General features: G+C 36.7%; 1 protein-coding gene across 1 annotated transcript in view; it reads right to left on the reverse strand.

Annotated features, from left to right (window-relative positions):
* The window catches only part of ARSB (arylsulfatase B), a 65,124-nt gene that overhangs the window by 11,514 nt on the left and 32,679 nt on the right, over positions 1-20,931 (reverse strand). Inside the window, exon 6 of the mRNA XM_083819060.1 lies at positions 12,424-12,494. Coding sequence (XP_083675186.1) covers positions 12,424-12,494 — 71 coding nt within the window. The remainder of the gene's footprint in view (positions 1-12,423; positions 12,495-20,931) is intronic.

Consider the following 20,931-nt stretch of genomic DNA (forward strand, 5'->3'; position numbering starts at 1 on the left):
TGTAGGAACATAAGAACATATAAATATCTTTCAGCATACATCTTTTCTAGGAGGTCATTTTAGCAACTGGAAGTTTGTACTCTTCACATTATTCAGCTGCACACATAACAAAAGTAGTACAAATCTATGGACTGGGTCAGAAAAATAAGCTGACATTGGATTTCCGTTTTATTTGAATTTCTTTGTTTTATACCTTTGGATTAGGGACCATATAGCTTTACATTAACATGAGATTTTTCTCTTCCTAAATTTCAGGAAATAATACTCTGAATGTGATTCAAGTTTTTATCTAACGTACATACTTGACCACAACAGTTATGGCACTGAGAGCAATGAGAGTACATTTTTCATTTCTATTGATAAACATTAAATCAAGTCTCTTCCAAACTCCCTGAAAATCTTGACTGTCTCTTAATGTAGTAATATAATTTACACAGGGACTAAAATCTTAAACCAGTCAGATGAACTAACTACTCACTTGCAAGAAAAAACTAAAGTTTCAAAGAAAATTTTATTGAGAAAGAAAAAAATAAAATAACAAAAGGCATAGTTAATATTTTTACAAGTAATATACACATTTATACCTTATGTTTATTCTATTTATATGTATACACAGTCTTTTTAAATGCTTCATTTGTTTGACAATAGTATGGAAATGCAGAGATATTCCCCATGCATTCATAAAAGGAAGCAGAGGGGAAGATAGAGTATTTCTCCCCTATTGCTACAGAAGCATGAAGTCTTAGATAAAAGTAGATGAGGATTCCTCAGGCCAAATCTTTGTTACGCTCCAGGTCTGGAACAAATATTTCCCAACAGAAGGACTCCTATGCTATGCTGGTCTACACTGCCCTGCAAAGCAGCACAAGGATATCAGAATTCTGTATTAAGTGATAACATTTGATGAAGGATCTGTACCTCCCCCTGCAGTACATATAAAAAAAAATACACTTGAATTATATGAACAACTCTGATTTGTTTGGGTATAAAGTACATTTGAAACAATTTCAATTATCATTTGTCCATAAACAGAAAAATTTGTGCTGTGTTTGACACAGATGCACTAGAAATTTTGTAGATGGTGCTGTACTGAAAATTTTCAGCATTTTATACATAAAAAAATCTCCTAGAAATTTAATGACAAATATTACCTCTTGCTCGACTGGATTCTGTAAAGCTGACTATTACTTAGTTTTCATCGTGAAATGCACAAGACAAAGCAAACTGCTAGAGGAATAAAAAATTCTCCCTATTGTTCTGGCAAAATGCATACTACTATCTTGGGATGATTGCAACAGATGTTGCTTTTGCAACTGATTCTGCTCCAAGATCCAGTACACACAAGACAGTTAAGTGGGGTATGATCAATCCTGGCTAAAAGTGCTGATCTCACCAGTTTGGTCCTCTGCAAAGTGTATTAAGGTCTGTATTGATACCTGATGAATTTCAGCAAATCTTAGTTGTGAACTGGAAAAATTGAATTAGAAATATCTTCCACAAAATGCAGGGAATTTTTAAAGCTTCCTGATGACAGTTCTGGAAGTATCTTTTCCTGAGAAGAATGTTTATATACTCATCTGTAAAGTACCGCAATTTTTGAGACCACAATACAGAATAAGAGATAATGACTTAAATGTCTTACCTATTCTTTGTTGGGATACATGATTTTAAGTAACTTCTCTATATTTTCTCTGAATTAACTGAATCTGAAACTCTTCCTTCCACGGCAGGAATTTTGTGAAGAGATGAAGAAATAGGCAGGAGAAAATGTCAGGAAACAGAAAAATTTTTATGGATACTTACCTTAATACCCACAATCACCATCATCCACAGAAAAGCCAGAATTTAAAGCTTACTATATTTCTCAGAAAATATATACATATAAATTTTAAAGTCTTGAACAATAGTTGCTCTATTATATTTGTAGCTGCTTTATGTCTATTGAAGGTTTAGTATTTTTGAGAGAAAAACTACAAGGAAATATAGAAAATCCAAAAAATCAACTGTGGCAAAAATTAAATGTAAAAGTCCCAGTGCCTGACTTTAATAAATGAACAACATTCTGAGCCCTAGCAGATTATTTAGACCATTTAAAAGAAAGTATATATAGATGTATATTTTTTGAGAGCAGACTGCTTTTGCACACACATTGGTTTTTATATGTTAACAAGCATCTAATCAGTAGGTTATTTAGTGTTTCTTTCACTTTTGCTGTCTTATGCAGCACCAAATGAAGAAATCTCAGAAATCAAAGTTAGAAGTTGCAAGGTAACTTGCAAAAGTGCTACCAGTTAAGTAGCATTTTTCTTCTTCATGATAATAAACAAATGCCATCAATATGAGAGCAGAACAAGATCTTCATGGTTGTTTCTAAGCCTACCACAAAGTCATGGACAGTTGACGTTGCTGATGTGCTGTACTACAGAACACAGTGGCATCCCTGTTGGGTTGGAACTAGATGATCTTTAAGGTTCCTTCAAACCCAAGACATTCTAAGGTTCTATGGTACTGGAGAGAAAATGTTTCTTAAATTTTTTAAAAGGTCAAAGACACATCATACACTTTGTTCCATAAAAAAACCACCACTTTCTTGCACAGATGAAGTAAATTCATTTTTACCTATCTTCTTGGTCTTCAAGGCCTACATTTTTTCCTTTGTGTTTATAATAAATAACATAAATAAAATATTTTACAGTGTTTCTAAATGATAGCTCAAAAGTCTATAGCTCTTTGAAAGTGATCACAGAATCACTGAATAGCTGAGGTTGGCAGGGACCTCTGGAGGTCACCTGGTCCAGCCTCCTTGCTCAAGCAGGGACACCTAGATCTCATCCAAGCGGATTTTGTGTATGTCCAAGGAGGGAGACTCCACAGTGTCTCTGAGCAACCTATCCCAGTGCTCAGTCACCCACACAGTAAAGAAGTGCTTCCTGAGGGAAGAAAAGAGTGAACCTCCTGTGTTATAGTCCGTGCCCATTGCCTCTTGTTCTGGCACTTGGCACCACTAAAAACTGTGGCTCTGTTCTCTTTGCACCCTCCCTTTAGGTACTTATAGACTCCGAAGAGATCCCCCCCAAGTCTCCTCTTCTCTATGCTATGCTGTCCCAGTGATAATTTTCCCCAGCACAAGAAGGACATGGACCTATAGAACAAGTCCAGAGAAGGGACACAAAGATGAGCAAGGGGCTGGAGCACCTCTTCTGTGAAGAAAAGCTGAGAGAACTGGGAATGTTCATTCAGCCTAGAGAAGAGAAGACTCTGGAGAGACCTCATTACAGCCTTCCAGTACCTAAAGGGAGCCTACAGGAGAGCTGGGGAAGGACTCCTTGTCTGGCACTGTAGTGATAGAACAAGGAATAATTGTCTTAAACTAAAAGAGGGTAGATTTAGACTAGATATAAGGAAGAAATTCTTCACTATGAAGGTGGTGAGGCACTGGCACAGGCTGCCCAAAGAAGCTGTGGATGTCCCATCCCTGGCAGTGCTCAAGGACAGGGTGGATGGGTCTTTGGGAACCTGGGAGATGGGAGGTGTCCTTGCCCGTGGCAGGGGGGTTGGAATTAGATGATCTTTAAGGTCCCTTCCAACCCAAACCATTCTGTGAATCTGTGATTCTATGACAATGCCCTCAGTAACATGCTTTAACTTTTGGTTAGCCCTGAAGAAGGCAGGCAGCTGTACTAGATGATCTCTGAGGGTACCTTTCAACTGAAATATTCCACTCTGTTCTTTTAAAGTTGCACGTGTGTTTGTAGGCATGGTGCCTTAATTAATGGACTGCTTGTGAGTATCCATGAGAAAGATGAAAATGTGTTACAAAGAAAGACAAGCCTGCTATAGTCATTTTGAAATGCAGATGGCTCTGTGGTCTAACAAGGCCTTTGCATATATATACTTTTAACTGACTTCTTTTTTTTTTGAACTGTGATGTATGGAGCAATTATTTCATCTTAACAAGGAAACTGCAAATGTCAAGGGCTCCTCCAACCTATACTGTGACAATGAATTACTGAAGAAATAACGTTTTTTGCTACTTCACCGAGGAAAGACATTTGGTGACCTTTTGCTGCTTTATAGCAATAATGAGTTTTCTACAAAACTCTGTCTTTCTTTTATGTTATTAAAATAAAAGCATTTGAGGAATAGCCATGACCTTAACCTTGAAAGAATTAATAGAATACTGATCTTGAAGAAACAGCTGAGGCCTGAGACACTATAACCTCCTAATGTCATGTTGATGAGGCATAAGTCTGTGCCGTAGCCAAACTCATACAGTGAAGTTCACCTGCCTTAATTCACTTACCTGAACACTGCGCACATACAGATTCAAACTCACCTATTATCCCTTCTAATTTCAGTTTTCTCATGGCAATGTTTTATTCCAAATAAAAGATTTTTATGAGAATATCATGCTCAGTCTCTTACCTTTCAAAATGTGTACCCTTCTAAACTTAATTCCAACAGTAGTAAGCATATTAAAATATTCTTGGTCTTGTTTAAAAGTATTCTTCACCTCGATCCTTACAACAGATTAAGATTATATCTTAAAAACACATTAGACAAAGAACTGAGTAAAATCCAGAATTACTAATGGCAGCAAAAAATCCCCACACGCATCAGCAGAGTGAAGCATTTATCCACATTATTACATTCTTATACAATTACACAATAAAAAAAAGAAAGTTAATTCTAAATAATATCAAACTGATTAATACAGCCTATGAGATGAAACATCTCAAAATGAGAGATGGTAAAATGAAGTGCTTGAACTTCACTTTCCTTAGAAAAATATGAAAAAAATACTATTTTTTTCAACACTTTTTTTTTCCCCCCAGATAACAGATTTAAGCTGAATGGAATAGTGTTTATGAATTACTGAAGACACCAAAGGTCATGTTGAGATGGTGTTCCATGTGAAACACATAAAACCCACTTATGTTACTGTAAGATAGCAATGGTCATGATAAAGAAAACTGAACAGAGTCTGTAATCTGACTCTAACATCCTGTGCACAATTAAAACTTTACAGATTTCCAGCTCAGAGATATTTCATTTGAAAAATGCAATCCATTTATATCACGAGCTACATAATGTAGCTAGTGTTATGTTCAAGTAGGTATAGGATATAATGAAGCATAAAAAAGAAGCAGTAACAAGGGATTTCTGAATTCCAGTCGTGGTACTGGCATTGGACGCTTTATTAAGTAACTTACAATTTCTAAATTCTAAAAGAGATTATCTACATCCCAAAGGAAACATGGGGATAAGCATGAGATTCACCAAAAGTGCAATAACCTTATACTTAGTATTGAATACTATGATGGATGGCTCACATTCAGATGCAGGAGGGCTGAGAGCCAAAGCAATGTATAACCATAGACCAAGCTTCCCAAGCTATATCCCCGCAAAAGCTACATCCCCAGAAACTTCAGATAGGCAACAGCCAAACACTACATATCCCTGATCTGAACAGCAGCAGAGCTGTCTAGAACTATTGGCCTCCCATCAGGGAGTGGAGTTGAGTTCTATCCAAAACTGTCAGACCAGCATGAAAGCACCACGTGAAGTCGTTGAGTGCCATACACAGCTCCAAGGTCACTTATTGGCAACTCCTGCCTTATGCATATACATGGAGTCATTTGAATTTATGATTTACTTTTAATGAGAAGATGACAGATTCCAGCTGGTCAGCACACGGACTATTTAATTTTGCAGAGAGATGGAAATTCAGAGAAGCAAACAATGTATCTTTTTCCCCATTTTTGATCACTTTCCCATTCCAGCTGTCATGATGTAAGCTCAGTCATGTAATAATACCAGTAGCTTTTCTTCACATTTTGATTCTCCAGGAGTGGATTCCGGGTCTTAGCCTGCAACAGACTTGGAGCACTTTTATACTCTTCATAGCCCAAAGAGCAGATGCAGGTATGCATACCTATGTCTATTGTATACTTCAGCTGCTACTGAATAACTCCATTACGAGGGATTTTTTGTTTATTTATTTATTTTTCAGTAATTCTAAAGCAACTAGATTGCCAGTAATAAAACTGGGAAAGAAATCACTTCTGGCCTGCTAAGTCCTAGGAATCATCTTTCACCTGGGCCCAATAAGTAATAAATGGGGCCTAAAGGAGCCTAGAATGTCTATTCCTTAATCAAGATGAATCATTTTGGTATATGTATGGATATAATATATAATGCTGCAGCCATTATAATGCTATTTTAATGCCCATGAATGATACATCAGTCCCAGAAACAAAATGGTTTCTCTGTTGTAATAAATCATATGTTCATTCTGCACAGAGCAGATTTAGCCCCTTATAAGCAATCATTTATTTTGGCAATTAATAGTGCAATATATGAGGTAATGCCTTTTTACAAATGTCAAGGAGAGCAATGTAAAGTCTTATTTGCATTGAGAAAATTAATCAAAGCTTGGAGAAAAATCACAAAATGTTTTTACAAGTTCTCTTGGATGTCTGCCTCTATGAATAGATATCTTCAAAATAAATTAACTACAATTAGTAGCATGCAGTTTTATTATGCCTTTGAAGTTTTAGTTTATGGTTAAGCCTGGAATTTTAAATGAAGGCAAAGTTTTTTCAGCCTGAAACAGCCCCACCCAACAACATATTTATTTTGAATACATCTTTGAAATTTAAAGAAATTCAGATTATTTTTTTAAGAGAAAGTGATTCTACTTGTCATTTTCACGATTCTGTACAATTCACTAAATTAATTTATAAATTTAGCAAGTCAGATTAAAAAGTAATACAGTATGTACTGACAGATACTGATTAACAACTCTGAAATAAAGGGTACATTTTCTTTCACCATGTCATTTAGCTCTGATTCTCAAAATAAAATTGCCTTCTGTGGGATATAAAGTTTCAATACTGCTTCAAGACAGACCATCTAGCAACAACGGTGTGGTCAGAAATATGTTTGGTTTAGCAGTTAGGGGAATTTAGATTTAAATCCAGTTGGTTTTTAATTTAGCTGAATCACCAAAACTTGATGAAATGCCATAAGACTGTCTAAAAGAAAGCAGATCTTTCACAATGGAAGAGCTGACGTCACCCTTACAGCTGCCAAACCATCAACAACTTGGCCTTTTTTTCTTTAAAGACAAAGTCACAAAAATGGGGCAAAACTTTTTTTTTTTTCCATCCAACAAATGTAAATCAGGTTTTGATTTTTGCAACTTTTCAGTTACCTTACACATTTTATTTGAGTTTTCATAACCTGTACATTACAGAGAAAATGATACTGTTTCAGCATGATTCTAGCTTTCTGTTTTTAATTTTCTTAATTTCCTACCAAACTCTTAACAGAAAATGACTGTTTCAGATAGAAATCTAGAAGACTGTAGGTCTTTCATACCAATGACCTGCTTTTATAGCATTGCAAACTCTCTAATAAATTACAAGCCTATACTGAGACCCAGTGATTGAGACATGTATTCATCATTAAAGAAAATAAAATCAAGAGGGAGATAAAGAAACAACCAGAGAGAAAGACAAAAATAATGGCTTTTAGCAAGCAGAGAAAAGAGCAATTGCCTGGAGGAGCCCAGGTCCATCTCCATCTGCAGAGCTCACCAGACTGGTTTAGCATAGCCAGGTCCAACCAGAGGGTGCGGCCCACATGCTTTTCCCCTGGGGCTCTGGCTTCAGGAGCAGCCAGCCAGCACTAGGAGGGTTGGCTCTCCCTCTGCCTCTCCACTTCCAACAGCACAGCCATCCTCACCCCCGCCTTGCTCTGGCATCCATCAGGACCTTGAATGAGCCAGTTCAACCCAACTGACAGAAGAAAACCATCTGTTCCCCACCCCAGGTTAGCAAGTTAAATCAGTCTGTGGAGGCACCAGACAAGTACCAGAAGAGATACAAATCAAGCATCAGGATCATGTGGCTGGGAAAGGGGAAGGGAGAAAGTTAAGTATTTCCCCAACAGAAACTTGCTGAATCACTTCATCTGTTATTGTGAAACAGAAACCTCAGAGTTTAATTTCAGCGCTACCAACAGAATCAGTCTCACCTGTCCCTGGAAATTCCTTCTTGCCCCTTCCTTTGTGCCAAAGTGAGCATTTGATTAAATATCCAAGAAAAAAAGAAAAATGGTTAGTAAAATCTGTATCAGTGTCGTGATTTGGTTCATACATAATATGGCTATATGAGTGTTTTTTGTCATCCAAGAGAGAGAGGAGGACTAATAGGCAGCCGTGGGAGGCAGGATTTCCTCTTTGGTAGGCAGCATCAAGCTACGCTAGCTTAAGCTCCATGAAACTACTGCCTCTGGCTGAGGTTCCACGGTGGCCTGAGCTGACCTACTGGCCATGTCCTGTGGCCACTGCCTCCGTCTGCCACCAACCACACGCTCCTATCTGCTCCTAGTCATACAGCTACAGGAGAAGTTGATTCAGCTGACTGGTTTGGTACAAATCTTTCCTCCACTTCCACCCCACCCATGCCCCAAGACAGCTTGAAGGCTGATCTGGCAGAAGACTCATCTTGTTGCCACGTGATTTCCAGATTCAGCACAAGGGAAGCAGAAAAGGATGGAAGAAAAAGAGAGACAGGCTGTCCATTTTGGCAATGACTCACCACCACACTGGCCTCACTACAAAGACCGCAACACCCTCATACCCTACCCTACCAGTACTAGTTTTTGGAGATTCTACCCCAGTTTTTCACTCCACCTCCTGTTAAAACACCAGTTTTTAAGGTCCACATTGTAAAACAGATCAGTTCAGAGAGAAAAGATTGTTTTTAACCCTGATCATTCCACTGGGCTGCCACAGGTCAGATGTAGCCTGAAGGCAAAGTCTGCAGTCAGGAACAGAAACTCTTTTTAACACCGAGGATGACAAATTAGAAATTACAGTCTAAAACACTGCAATATGTTTTAGACCACTCCAGAGGTTTATATTTGAATGAAGAAAGTCTGCCCTCGGAGACAGAAGGTGATTACTTGAAAGAAACAGTAAAATAAGACCTGTCAGCATTGTTTTGTAAAATGGAACTGCAGACAAACTAGATTACAGTATTTTGTCTCTCGTGTTGTTTAATATTAACAACAGGAGTGAAGTACAGTACTATGATACAAGACTAATTTAGGGCTATTGTATTTACTACCAGACACAAGCTCCTGAGAAAACAAAGGAAGATACTGATCAGTAGATTCATCAGAGCTGCTACAGCAACCATGGCTGATGGCAAGATGTTCGGTACATGCACCCAGCCTAAGAATTTGAGAAGCTGTATGATACTACTCCATGAGTAGTCAAGGTTAGTCTAACAGACCACAGCAGCAAAGATTTAGTTAGCTCTGTAATTAAGATAGTATTCCCAACCTTAAATTAAATATTTTGTTGAATACCTTGTTGTAACACTTGAGTTAACAGTAAATTAATTGTCTTCTGCACAAATTCTTCCCTGAAAAAAATGCTTATTTTGGCATTAAAAATCTGAACAGAACAAAATTCAGTTTTCCTATTTCAGTCAAAAAATCTATGAATTACATGAGACATCCCATGACTCGTGCTAGTAAAATATATATACTATCAGCTTATTTGGAGATGAAGATAGATGAATCCATTACATAATACATACTGAGAGAATGCATACATTATATGCAAAAGCAGTCAAGGATTCAGGAGCACTGAACAAGCAATGAGCACAATAGAACAATAACTTAGTTCCCTACGTGTGCATAACTACAGCAATAATCAGAACTCTCTTGATTATCCCCAACCTCCTGACATTTTTTTGGTTGTTTATTAGTAACTTGAGATTTAACTTCCTCTTCCACAGTACTCTGCAGGTCCAAAGGTTTAGCTAGACTATATCTTCTAGTCATTATTTTACTTTCTACTTCAATTTCTACAAAAAAAATAAAATAAAATATTAGCATGATGTAAATACTTCATCTGATGCAAGAACCAGAAGGATGATTTAGGTGAAATGATATTTTAAGTGGACTTGAACAAGGGCAAGGTGGGCACAAAGAAGGCCAAAGACTACTGTCATAATACTCAGCATAGGAAGTGAGAAAGAACCAAGCAAAACAAACCTGGATACATGTTAGCACTGTAGGCAAAAGAATATTTTGATCTCAAAAAAAGTTAGGGCAAGGAAATAAAGAACAGTCAAGGAAAGAGCAACACTTAAGAATGACATACGTTTTATCACCTTGGTGTTAAGAAGACTATGTATGTGCAATTAATTTTAAAATGATTTTTAAAAACATGCAGAGAGCCATATTGCCAAAAGTATGAAAGACCTGTGTATATTGACCTTTGAGTCTCCCTCATCTATCCATAATGGAGATGCTAATATCATTACTCTGGATCTTGACTCTCAACTAGTTAACCAATTTGTACAAATAAAACCCAGACATTTTAAGAAGAAATAGGCTGAGTTACATACATATAGTTATTCCTAACAACTCAGATTTCAACATAGTTATTTTAATCCTTGTATGACAAAGCATAATTTCACTATCCTAGTCAAAATCAGAATCATGAACACCATGATTCACCCTACAAAGCACAAAACTATTCCTAATTCCAGTTCAGAAATTGAGCACATTGTAACAATTCAAGTACAAGAAAAGATGAATTATTTTCCCCCAGCACTGGACTATAAATTGATATGTTCTGTTACAATACAAACTGTATGTTAGTAAAAAGAATGGTGATGTGAAAAAGTTTTATATATGTTTTGTCATGTATAACAGGGATGTATTTTGTCAAATGTATCAGTAATACAATTATCTACATTCATATTTTTTAAGAATGGTATTATGAAATCAAAATTAGGAAAAATGTAATGTATACTAATTTAGAGGTCATCTCTGCCTGTTCTTGTCCAAAAGTGCTATTAAGGGAGAAGGTCAAACAGGTGGCACAAAGTATCTCGCCAAAGTTAAAGACCTTCTCTGAGAAGAGAAAGGAAAACCATATACGGTGCATAAGGACTTGCAGGTAAAGATTTAGATTTTTGGTTTTCATTACTATAGTTTCAAAGGTATATAAAAATACTAGGAGTTTACAGGTACATATACCTCCATTCATGATGGTTAAAAGTCACATCTCCTCCAGAATAAAGTTTCCCTTACTACACCTTCTGCCCACCTGCCCCGTTCCCTGCCCAAATCCCACAAAACACACATGCACACATATAGCAAGGACACGCTAGATGTAGTGTACAGTAAAGAATCATCATGGTGTGGCTTCACGTAAACAATCTATGGATGTATTTCCTGAGCTTAGGCTCCTGAAAACTTCCTCTTCTCATCCCCCCTCTGTTTAAACCAGGAAGTTGGCTATTCAAATTCCTCAGCTGTGCTCAATAATAGCAGCTCCCACATGGAAAAGATGGTCTCTGAAGTATGCTTCAGAATACCACATCAGGGCATAACATTGTACAGGAATGCTACAACTCATTGAGGATTCTTTGAAGGGAAATTGTTGTAGCTACGCCTTAATTCCATCAGTATATAGGAATTATCTGCAGGCAGTGTTGCCAACATTAGATGTGCACAATGTTTCTCCTTCTCAGAAAAACATCATAGAACCAGATGTGCATTGCAGAAGGACACCTTACCACTTTCCTTCCTGTTACCACAGCACAACTTGTATCTGTCGTGCAAGTAACAGATCACTGTCCGTACTCTACCACTGATTCCTATGCCTGGATTTACTTCTTTATTTAATGAAATACAGAAATGCTATAAAAACACTAGAAAGGATCTGTTCCAATGTTGTGCATGAAAAAATCTTTGCTTGAAAAGTTTGTAGTCCTTAGCAAACTAGTAATGTTGAATCATAAAACAGACGGTTTTTAAAGAGCTATGGAATTGGCAAAGTTAAGCTCTAATTCATGTGATTACGGCACTAAAGATCCAACTTGTATGATTATGGAACAAAAGCAGTCACAAAGCTTGGAACTTCTAATATTCTCACAAACTCAGGTTTTCCATTTGCAAGGTCAATAATACAATCATATTGAATAAACATGTCAAGATATGCCAGGCTGAGCAGCTCATTGGGAGCTACCTGCCAGCCTGGAACAGTGAAGACAGGATTTGGTGGTTTGTTTTGGCTGTGTGCCTCCCTGCACACCTCAGGCAAATGGCTGCTCCTCAACAATTCTATGTCCCAAAGTACTTTACTCATTACTCAGCAGTGCTTCAGAGCTCTGCAGAATGGGAAGTGAGCATCGGTCGTAATTCAGTAAGGATTTAGGGTACCTGGGGTGTGAAGTTTCAGTATTTTAGAGCTAAACTCTTTACCTAAAAGTAGAGGGCAACCTACTTTATTTTGTTTCACCTAGAAGGAAATAATTTACTTAAGAAAAACAAGGAGAATTAGGAAGATAAACTGTACATTTAACAAGTCTTTATCAGTAGCATACTCACATGGGTAATCATCCACAAACATGGGGTCAATGTTATGAAGCAGTTCCACTCTGGGGGAAGGTCTTCCTTCACTAGGAGAAATTTCAAAAGGAAACATTAATTTCCTTCTACAGATCGTTAGGATTCTGCAAGTGGTTTTTTGTTATTGCTGTTGTTGTTGTTGTTGTTTTCTGTTTGTTTGTTTGACATCCTAATATAGAATTCATATCCATAAACTAATTGCTAACAATTTTAACCTGAATGTTATTTTCCAGCCCAGTAGCAACAGCTTTTGCCCCTACCTGTTTTCCCTGACTTTGCTGCTGGGATTTCCTTTACTTTGCTTACTGGGATTATTCACAATTTTACAGAGCACAGAGCTGGTCTTACCAAAATGGAAAAAAAAAAAAAAAAAAGGTTTCATTATTACTAACTTTAAAAATCAAATTTAACCGTGTTAAATTGGCATCTTGGACTTGTCCTGCTCTCTGCATACCTAAACAAGAATCGTCACTCTAGAGTGCTGAAAGCATTTTGGCTGGCTGCCTCAAAAAACATTACGGGAATTGGCTACCCCTCAAAAAAAGAAAAAAAAAAATAAGCTCTTTCTTTTGCAGTGATGTCACAAAGATTATTCAGATACCTTGAACCACCTTCTTAAAAAAAAATCTTTTGTCTTTCTATTGACTACACAGGGGTGGTACAGAATCAGTCTCCTAACTTATCAATAAACTCTCTGAATTAAATATATCCCAGTATTAAAAGAAAGTCAGTAAAATAAATTCATTCCTTATAAATGGCAACATGTGCAAAAGAAAGAACATTGACTCCATCATGACAAAACCATATTGTATTATTTAACAGTTAATTTAAACATACAATTTCAGAAACTTCCAAATAATTTATATTGTTCTCTTTTTGTTAACGACCTTCATTGTAATACCCTAAAAAAGTCAGCCTAGGCCACTAAATCACTTAGCATTAAGAATAAAAAACAGCTAACATAAAACGTAATGGCTTCTAATAAAAGCCAAAAATGGCTGTTATTTTAGTGTACAATCTTTGTAGTTCTTTAGAATTAAACAATATTTACACATAATTTAGAAGTTCCAATGTTAACTGATTAAAATTAATATTGTTCTATTCTATTTCTAAAACCATTTCTGGATTTTATACATTTTGATTAAATATAAAATTAGTAAGAAGGATCAGATGAAAGATTAAAATTACTTAGATCATACAACCTTGCAATTAATACAAAGTACAATAATTAACCTATAGGTTAATTGCCGGTCACTCTCCTAACTAACCACTAGGAGTGGCCACACTCCAAACTATGGAGCGCCCAGTCTTAACAAAATCTAATAGACCTGTACTACTGCCTCTAGATGGTCCATTTACAGCTATGGTCAAACTTGCCTTTTCCCATGCGTTAATAGGTAACAATAACATGAACCAATTAGACACGTTAAAGTAGGATGTGAATTTAAAGTATGCAAGTGACTCTGTAGTGACTGCTTGGACAGATATTCTTATCTTTCTAATTTTTCCAGTATTCTATCAGAGGAAGTCAAACACTATGAACTATGCTAAGTAGTCTAGTATCTTCCACCAGTGTAATTTACAGAACAAAATAGTATCTTACTTCTATGTGCTTCTCCTATTTATACATCCAATATTCACACACTATGAGATTAGGCCTCAAAAAGTCATAACTGAGAATACTGACACTACTAGAGCCAACTATTATTACTATCATATCACTATAGGTAGTTTCCTTTTATGGCTTTTAATCTGTAGGTTGGATGCTGTACAGTAAATGTGGCTATGACTCTATTTGCATAGCAGGTAGAAAAAAAGATAAAAATTATACTTGAATTCATTTAAGTTTTTCCTGTTGCAGTGGTCATTTATATTGAATGCATTATTTTCTAGGATAGAATATTAATATTAGCAACTTGGTAATACCATTTACATATAGCCATGAGATATACTACTTGAGGCTTATGGTTTTACCACAATAAGCTCCGTAGTACTATTAACTGGTAATGAACTTCTTGTTCAGTTTTGGTGTTATTTCCGTAATTCTGTTGCACACAAAAATGGAGGTTTCTAATCACTACATATTATTCACAAAACAATAGCCAGAGAGAAGAAGGCAGCATTGCACATTAAAGAAAGTGTCTGGCTGATAGAAAAGGACATCAGGAAGGCAGAAAAAAGTCCTGAAGAAAACAAGTAGAGAATTCAACCTTGCAGCAGAGTTCCCTTTTTCTATGCCTAAACTCTGTCCTAGTTCCCATTTGCAGAACTCCACAGCTGACCTTAGTGTCCCCTGATGCCCTGCCAAGGATATTATGCATCAGGAATATATTCTAGCTGATGAAACTAGAATAAGAAAGTAGTAAGATTCTGTAGGATACCTTACCTTTCTATTTCAGCAGTTTTCAGTGTAACCATATCTAAAAATTATCTATTTTTAGAATATGTATTTTTAGGCTACAATATTGTTCCTCCCTCTAAGAATAAGGAAGTTTTTCTTTTGTCTGGGAATTATTCCACCATATTGACTGAATATCTATTTAAGCAGTTAAAAGGTACTGCTTTCCAAAAATTGCTCGATGTAAGAACATATTGATTGGAACATATTGGACTAAATTCAGAGATGGTAGTAGAAACAGCTAGTTTATGCTGAGAATGTCAGTCTATTTTCTGCTTTTTAAAAACATACAGAAAGATCTATTACTCTTTAGTGAACTTGCACAAACATTTACCTGTGGTCTTTCACTTTTATTGTTGTTAAATAGGCAGAAGGCTTCCTTGGGAAGGAAGACAAGGTTTTTCAGGGTAAATATGTTTACCTCCCACAGTGTCAGTCAGCAAAAGCATTTGCAATACCTTGTATTTCTCTAGGTCATATCTGTATACACTTTTCTAAAATAATTATATTTCAGATGTGCTGGCAATAATTACTCTAAGCTTTCACTTGCTCTTTTGTGAGCAGTAATGTACACCAAAACTAGAAATGATAATTTTTCCAAACAGGTATTTAGTTCCTCAAGTTAATATAGCCATTTAGTACATAAGAATTCAAGTTGATCTTACTTTATTTCATCCAACCAAATCTGATATGTCCAATATCACAAAAATATAAAAAATGTAACTTAGCAGGCAAGATGTCTAAGTAAAACTTGAAAGCTTTCACTTGCTAACAAGCTTTGGAGAAATATTATTTTTTTTAACTGCATTTTATCCTGAATCTCTCAGTGGCTACCATACTGCTTCATGTACTTTACCATAATCAGCACCATAGTTTTCCATTTTTTTGTTAATGCAAAACCAAACCCTTCTTTTGAGCATAGATTTAGTAGATATTCAGTGTTGAAAAACAAAATATATCAAAACAATGTATCAACCAAGGCAAATTTCTACATAAGAAAAATTATTTTGCCTCATATCTCTATTTCAATAAAGTAGCAAGCATCTGGAAAACAGATGTTTCTTAGAAATGCAAATGCCTTTTGAGATACTTGCTTGGAAACATGCAGTGCAGTTTAGATTCCTTGATTAGTTGCATTTTAGTATTGTTTTTCATTAATCATTCTTGATATTCTCAGTTACTATTTTCTGTAAAGTAGATTAGTGATATTACTACCAAATTTTAGATATCATTTCTAATACTTACATGGTTTTAGAGGTTCCAGATATATTGTGGTGTTATGGGTGATAATTTAAGATACTAGGTAAGTGGAATGTACTGTGATCTATGTAGGATGTTTATATTTAAGATTTAAGTTTTAGAGTGGAGAATTAAAATAAAAGTATATTGCCCATGCTGTAGCACTCTACTCTGTAGTGGGTGGGAATGGGAGGGCATCAGGAGCTGAATGTAAAGAAAGCTGAGAACCATGGTGGCAAGCTGAAGTGGTATGAGGAATCCCAGGTGGTTGCCCTCTGTGAATTTTGGAATGGTCTGATGGATGTCCAAAAATGTGTGGTTACAGTGATATTATACTAAGTCATTTTCAAAAAGAAGCTGGGGACATTAAAAGGAATTGAAATTTAATTTCAAAGGCACTTGGAGAAAGACCAAGTCTAGGGACTACTGGTTCAAAATTATGTTTGAACAGTTTGTATGGAAGAGCTTTTTTGATGTCCTAGTTTCTTTTACTCTAAAGAATTGCAACAGAAAGGCCAAGACTGGTACGAATAGAAAAAGACTGGGAATATCTGAATATGAAAACAGCAGGAAACACACAGTACAGGCTCTCAGAATGGCCTGTATTAATGACACCCAGATTAGCAGGTCATCAAGATCCCAACTTGTAGGCCACTTTCCCAGGACATGGATATCTGGAGATAAAGAACAGTGATGCCTTCTGATGACTCACAGGGGTGGGACAGGACTAACAGCACCAATAAGGGGACAAAAAGGCATAACCAAAACCTGTGCGTGGTCACCAAACAAAGAACACAAATGTGAGAAGAACTTCATTGCTTGTGTTCTTTGACCTCTGCACCACTGCAACAGACCCTGGGCACAAGCATTCTGGGGCCCAGCTGCGAGACAGATGGCTTAAGAACCACTGTCCTGGTGCCTGGCCACTGGGCCAACTTCTTAGACACACACCTTTTGGTGATTGTGTGTCAGACCATGACGGGGTGAGTGAAACCTGTTCTGTTTCAGTTTCTGTTTAAGTAAAACCACATTCTACTTCTATTAGATCTCCCAGTACCTACAGGGCCTTCCAGTACCTAAAGAAGGCCTACCGGAAAGCTGGAGAGGGACTCTTGTTCAGGGAGTGGAGTGATAGGACAAGGAGAGATGGCTTTAAACTAAAAGAGGGTAGATTTAGACTAGACATAAGGAAGAAATTCTTTATTCAGAGGGTTGTGAGGCACTGGCACAGGTTGCCCAGAGAAGCTGTGGGTGCCCCATGCCTGGAAGTGTTTGTTCAAGGCCAGCTTGGATGGGGCTTTGAGCAACCTGGTCCTTGCCAGAGAGGCGTCCCTGCCTGTGGCAAGGGTGTGGAATTAGATGGTCTTTAGAGATCCTTCCAACCGCAAAACATTCCATGGTTCTATGACCGTAGTGATACAGTCTTGCTACATTACTAGGTCAGCAGATTGAATTGGAAGGAGCAGACAAGCTTTGAGTTCAAAGGCCCTGTCAAAGAGCTTCTACATAGCATACAGATTTTAACCCAAGAGAAGTTCAAACAAAGAGAACAAGAATATTGTATTTTTGCAGTTCCAAGCATTGTGTGAAAGAAACTATACATAGGTAAAAAGCAATGTAGAAGAGGAGATTTTCTTGCCTACAAGAACCATATTCTTCTGAACTTATGGTTTTCATGCTATTTGCTCCTAACCGTTAACTTTCTTCTGGTTCTTCAACCAAAATTAATCAGAGGAGGTACAAAATGAGCAGTTGTAGATATATACGGCTTTCGGCACTTCTATTTACCTCAAGAACTTAATATTAATCAATGTCATGTTAATACAATCCCTAATTTGGACTACTAATCGCTTTAAAATCATTATAAAAAGTTTATTTTGTGTTAGGATTTTGGAATTCATATTTAATATCTACATTTTTATGTTATGATCTATATAAACATGCGACGTATTCTTATATGTTTATTTTCAGAAATATGTTTACTTATATGAATATCATGTTAAGAACAGGTCCTTTGAAAAATGATCACTGAATTATTAACAAAGACCATATTCTGGAATGGATCCATTACTTTTGTGTCTTCTGAGAATATTTGCATTGTTCCATATATCCTTTTGAAAGGATGCTAAATAAATCTTCCCAATTTATAATCTTTTCCCCCTTGATTACACACTTATCAAACAGTAGATTTAGGATTAAAGATTATATATAAAAAAAAAAAAAAAAAGGCAGCTATTTGTAAAATACTGGGCAGGAAAAAAAAAAAACAGAAAACATGTAAGGTGGTGATACACTATTAATTTCCATTTTTCAAATGAGGTAGAATCTTAGCAAATTATAATTTCACTCATTATGAGCTACCTGGTCCTAGAGTAGCAACATATTTGAACTTTCCATCAGATGTCACCAAAAGGGCATTGTTCCTTCGTTGTTTGCTATCCAATATTCAAGTGACCTTTTGAGTTATGATCATGAAATTTAGTACACTCATTTCTCCTGATTACGTGGGAAAATCATGTGAAACTTGACATTTATGGTGCAGGTCAGACAAACAGCAGCCTAACAATTCACAAAAACTGACTCTCCACTTTGGACAGAGGCACCCCAGTTGGCACAATTACAAACATCTGAGGACACCTATTTTCTGGCTAGTGCTAGTAAACGCTGCATTCAGATCCTACAAGAGATAAGATTCAAGTGACACAAGTGTGCAGGGGACATGCAGCTGTACCTGTTCTTCCCCACATATAGTTTTAATACTGAAGTAAACAGACCTAAGAAGATTAGTCCATAACAAAGAATGCCTGTGTAAAAGTGAATCCAAAGTAGGTGGAAATTCTGCTGGCAACTGGAAGAAAAGTTAGTCTGCAATTCAGCAGTACCCCACAATCTTGCTGATGCTATTTTCCCACGGTAGTGTCAGCGTGTAAAACATCTTGCTATCTCTGGCTGGACAGAAGACTCCATTTCTTCCTGGCAGCTAATGGCCCCGGCCTCATTTATACACATCCTTATCTTCTTCCACTTGGAAGAGAGCCATACAGTATACCTGGGCACATGACCACAAGATCTCTGCAAACTCCAGCTAGGACAGAAAGCTACCACATAGCTCCTCATGAACAGAAAGCACTAAGGAATAAATCAAGCAAGGCATTTTCAAAACAAGTAATCATACTAAACGTACAAACAATTTAAAAAAAATTTTTTTCAACTGATGTAATTCATGGTCTATAATGCTAAAATACTTGAAATCTGCGTTAGTTTATCTTAATTAACTATGTAGACAATTGCAGTGGTTTCAGCAACTGCTACATAAATAACAAGATTTGTGCTGCAAGCTGGAGTGGGAAGCCTGAGAAAGGGACAAAAGGCTATATAACACATAATATACAAAGAAGTAAGTACCCTTACAAGGAATGATCCATAATACTGGCTGACTGCTATAAAAACAGAACAAAGACTATCAAAGGAAGCAAAACACTAAATCACAGATGAACAACATTTACAAAATAGAATTGCTAGTTCTTTTGTTCTGCTTAGCAGTATTAAATTTTCCATGTTAAATAATTCTCATGTAATTTAAAACTATATTCAAGGACCAAATAAAATACAACAACTTCTAAGAACATAGACAATCAAATTTAGTCCCATCAATTAACAAAATACATGTTGCACAGAAAAGGAAGAAGCAAAGGAATTTAAACCAACGTGACCAGACAACTTTTGCAAAACCAAGCTTGGCCACAGAAGTTTAAAATTCTGCAGAAACTCAGGTTTTAAGGGCTTTATAATCCATTTTAGTAGAATAAAAGAACATTAAAATAAAAGAACAGCTTTGAAAGATGAAGGACTGATTGAATATAAGTTTTGACTGAAAATAGCACAAAGGGGCAAAATCAGAGTTCCTTTTGATAGTTTGTTCCAGTGAAAAATCACCTTTACCAGTTAATGCCTATTTCATTTATTCTTTTACATTCAATTTACTCTGGTGAGCCTAGTGCACCAGTAATAAGCACATATTCAGAGGTGCCCAGAGCCCCAAGTCCAATATCTAACATTTGTGATACCATTTTTATTATGCTTCTCCAGAGGAAAAATGTATGGGATTTAACTCATTTTTCCTTTAATGCACAGAAGACTCTCCATTATCTGAACTAATGGCGTCTGGGATATCCCATTTAATACAGACAGCACGATAAGTATACAGAGTCAGACTGAGCCCAGTAAAATTCATTAGGTATTCATGATCTCAGTGCCAATCCAGCTAGAGCTAAGCTGCCTTCTTTACAGCCATCTAAGCATTTCTGCATTGCACTTGCTTTAATCAGGCACAACATCACAAACCCAGGAACCAAGAAGGGTCTACCACTGCACCCAGCCTCAAAGGCTTTCTGAGGCACTGGACACCATGCTAAGGACCCATCCAAATGCTCATACTTCAGGCCAGCCTGGCGGATTCTACACTGATGTAAAAAATCTTGCTGAATCAAAGTGGAATCCATATTCAATTAGTTTAATGAATGCATAGATTTCCCACACGTACAATTCCAGAAGCATACTGCAGAGATGGCCAATTTGGCTCTGTAGAAAGGAGGGCTGGATCCATATAATTTACTAGCATACACTCCGCACAGCGCAAAATCAGTTAGCATACTTCTGAATGTTAGAGGATTCTTGACAAAGTATACTATGTTTATGCAATGTTGCATACACATTTATAAATTCAACACACACAAGCTAACGCACTATGGAGGCTTTGTATCTGGGACAAGGATTAATTTGCAATCTTGATAATTCTTTCATGGACAGCAAAGTTAACAGCACATTTATCTTCCCCTCTTTAGGGAAGC

The sequence above is a fragment of the Anser anser genome (assembly GCF_964211835.1).
Source record: "Anser anser genome assembly, chromosome: Z".
Lineage (NCBI taxonomy): Eukaryota > Metazoa > Chordata > Aves > Anseriformes > Anatidae > Anser > Anser anser.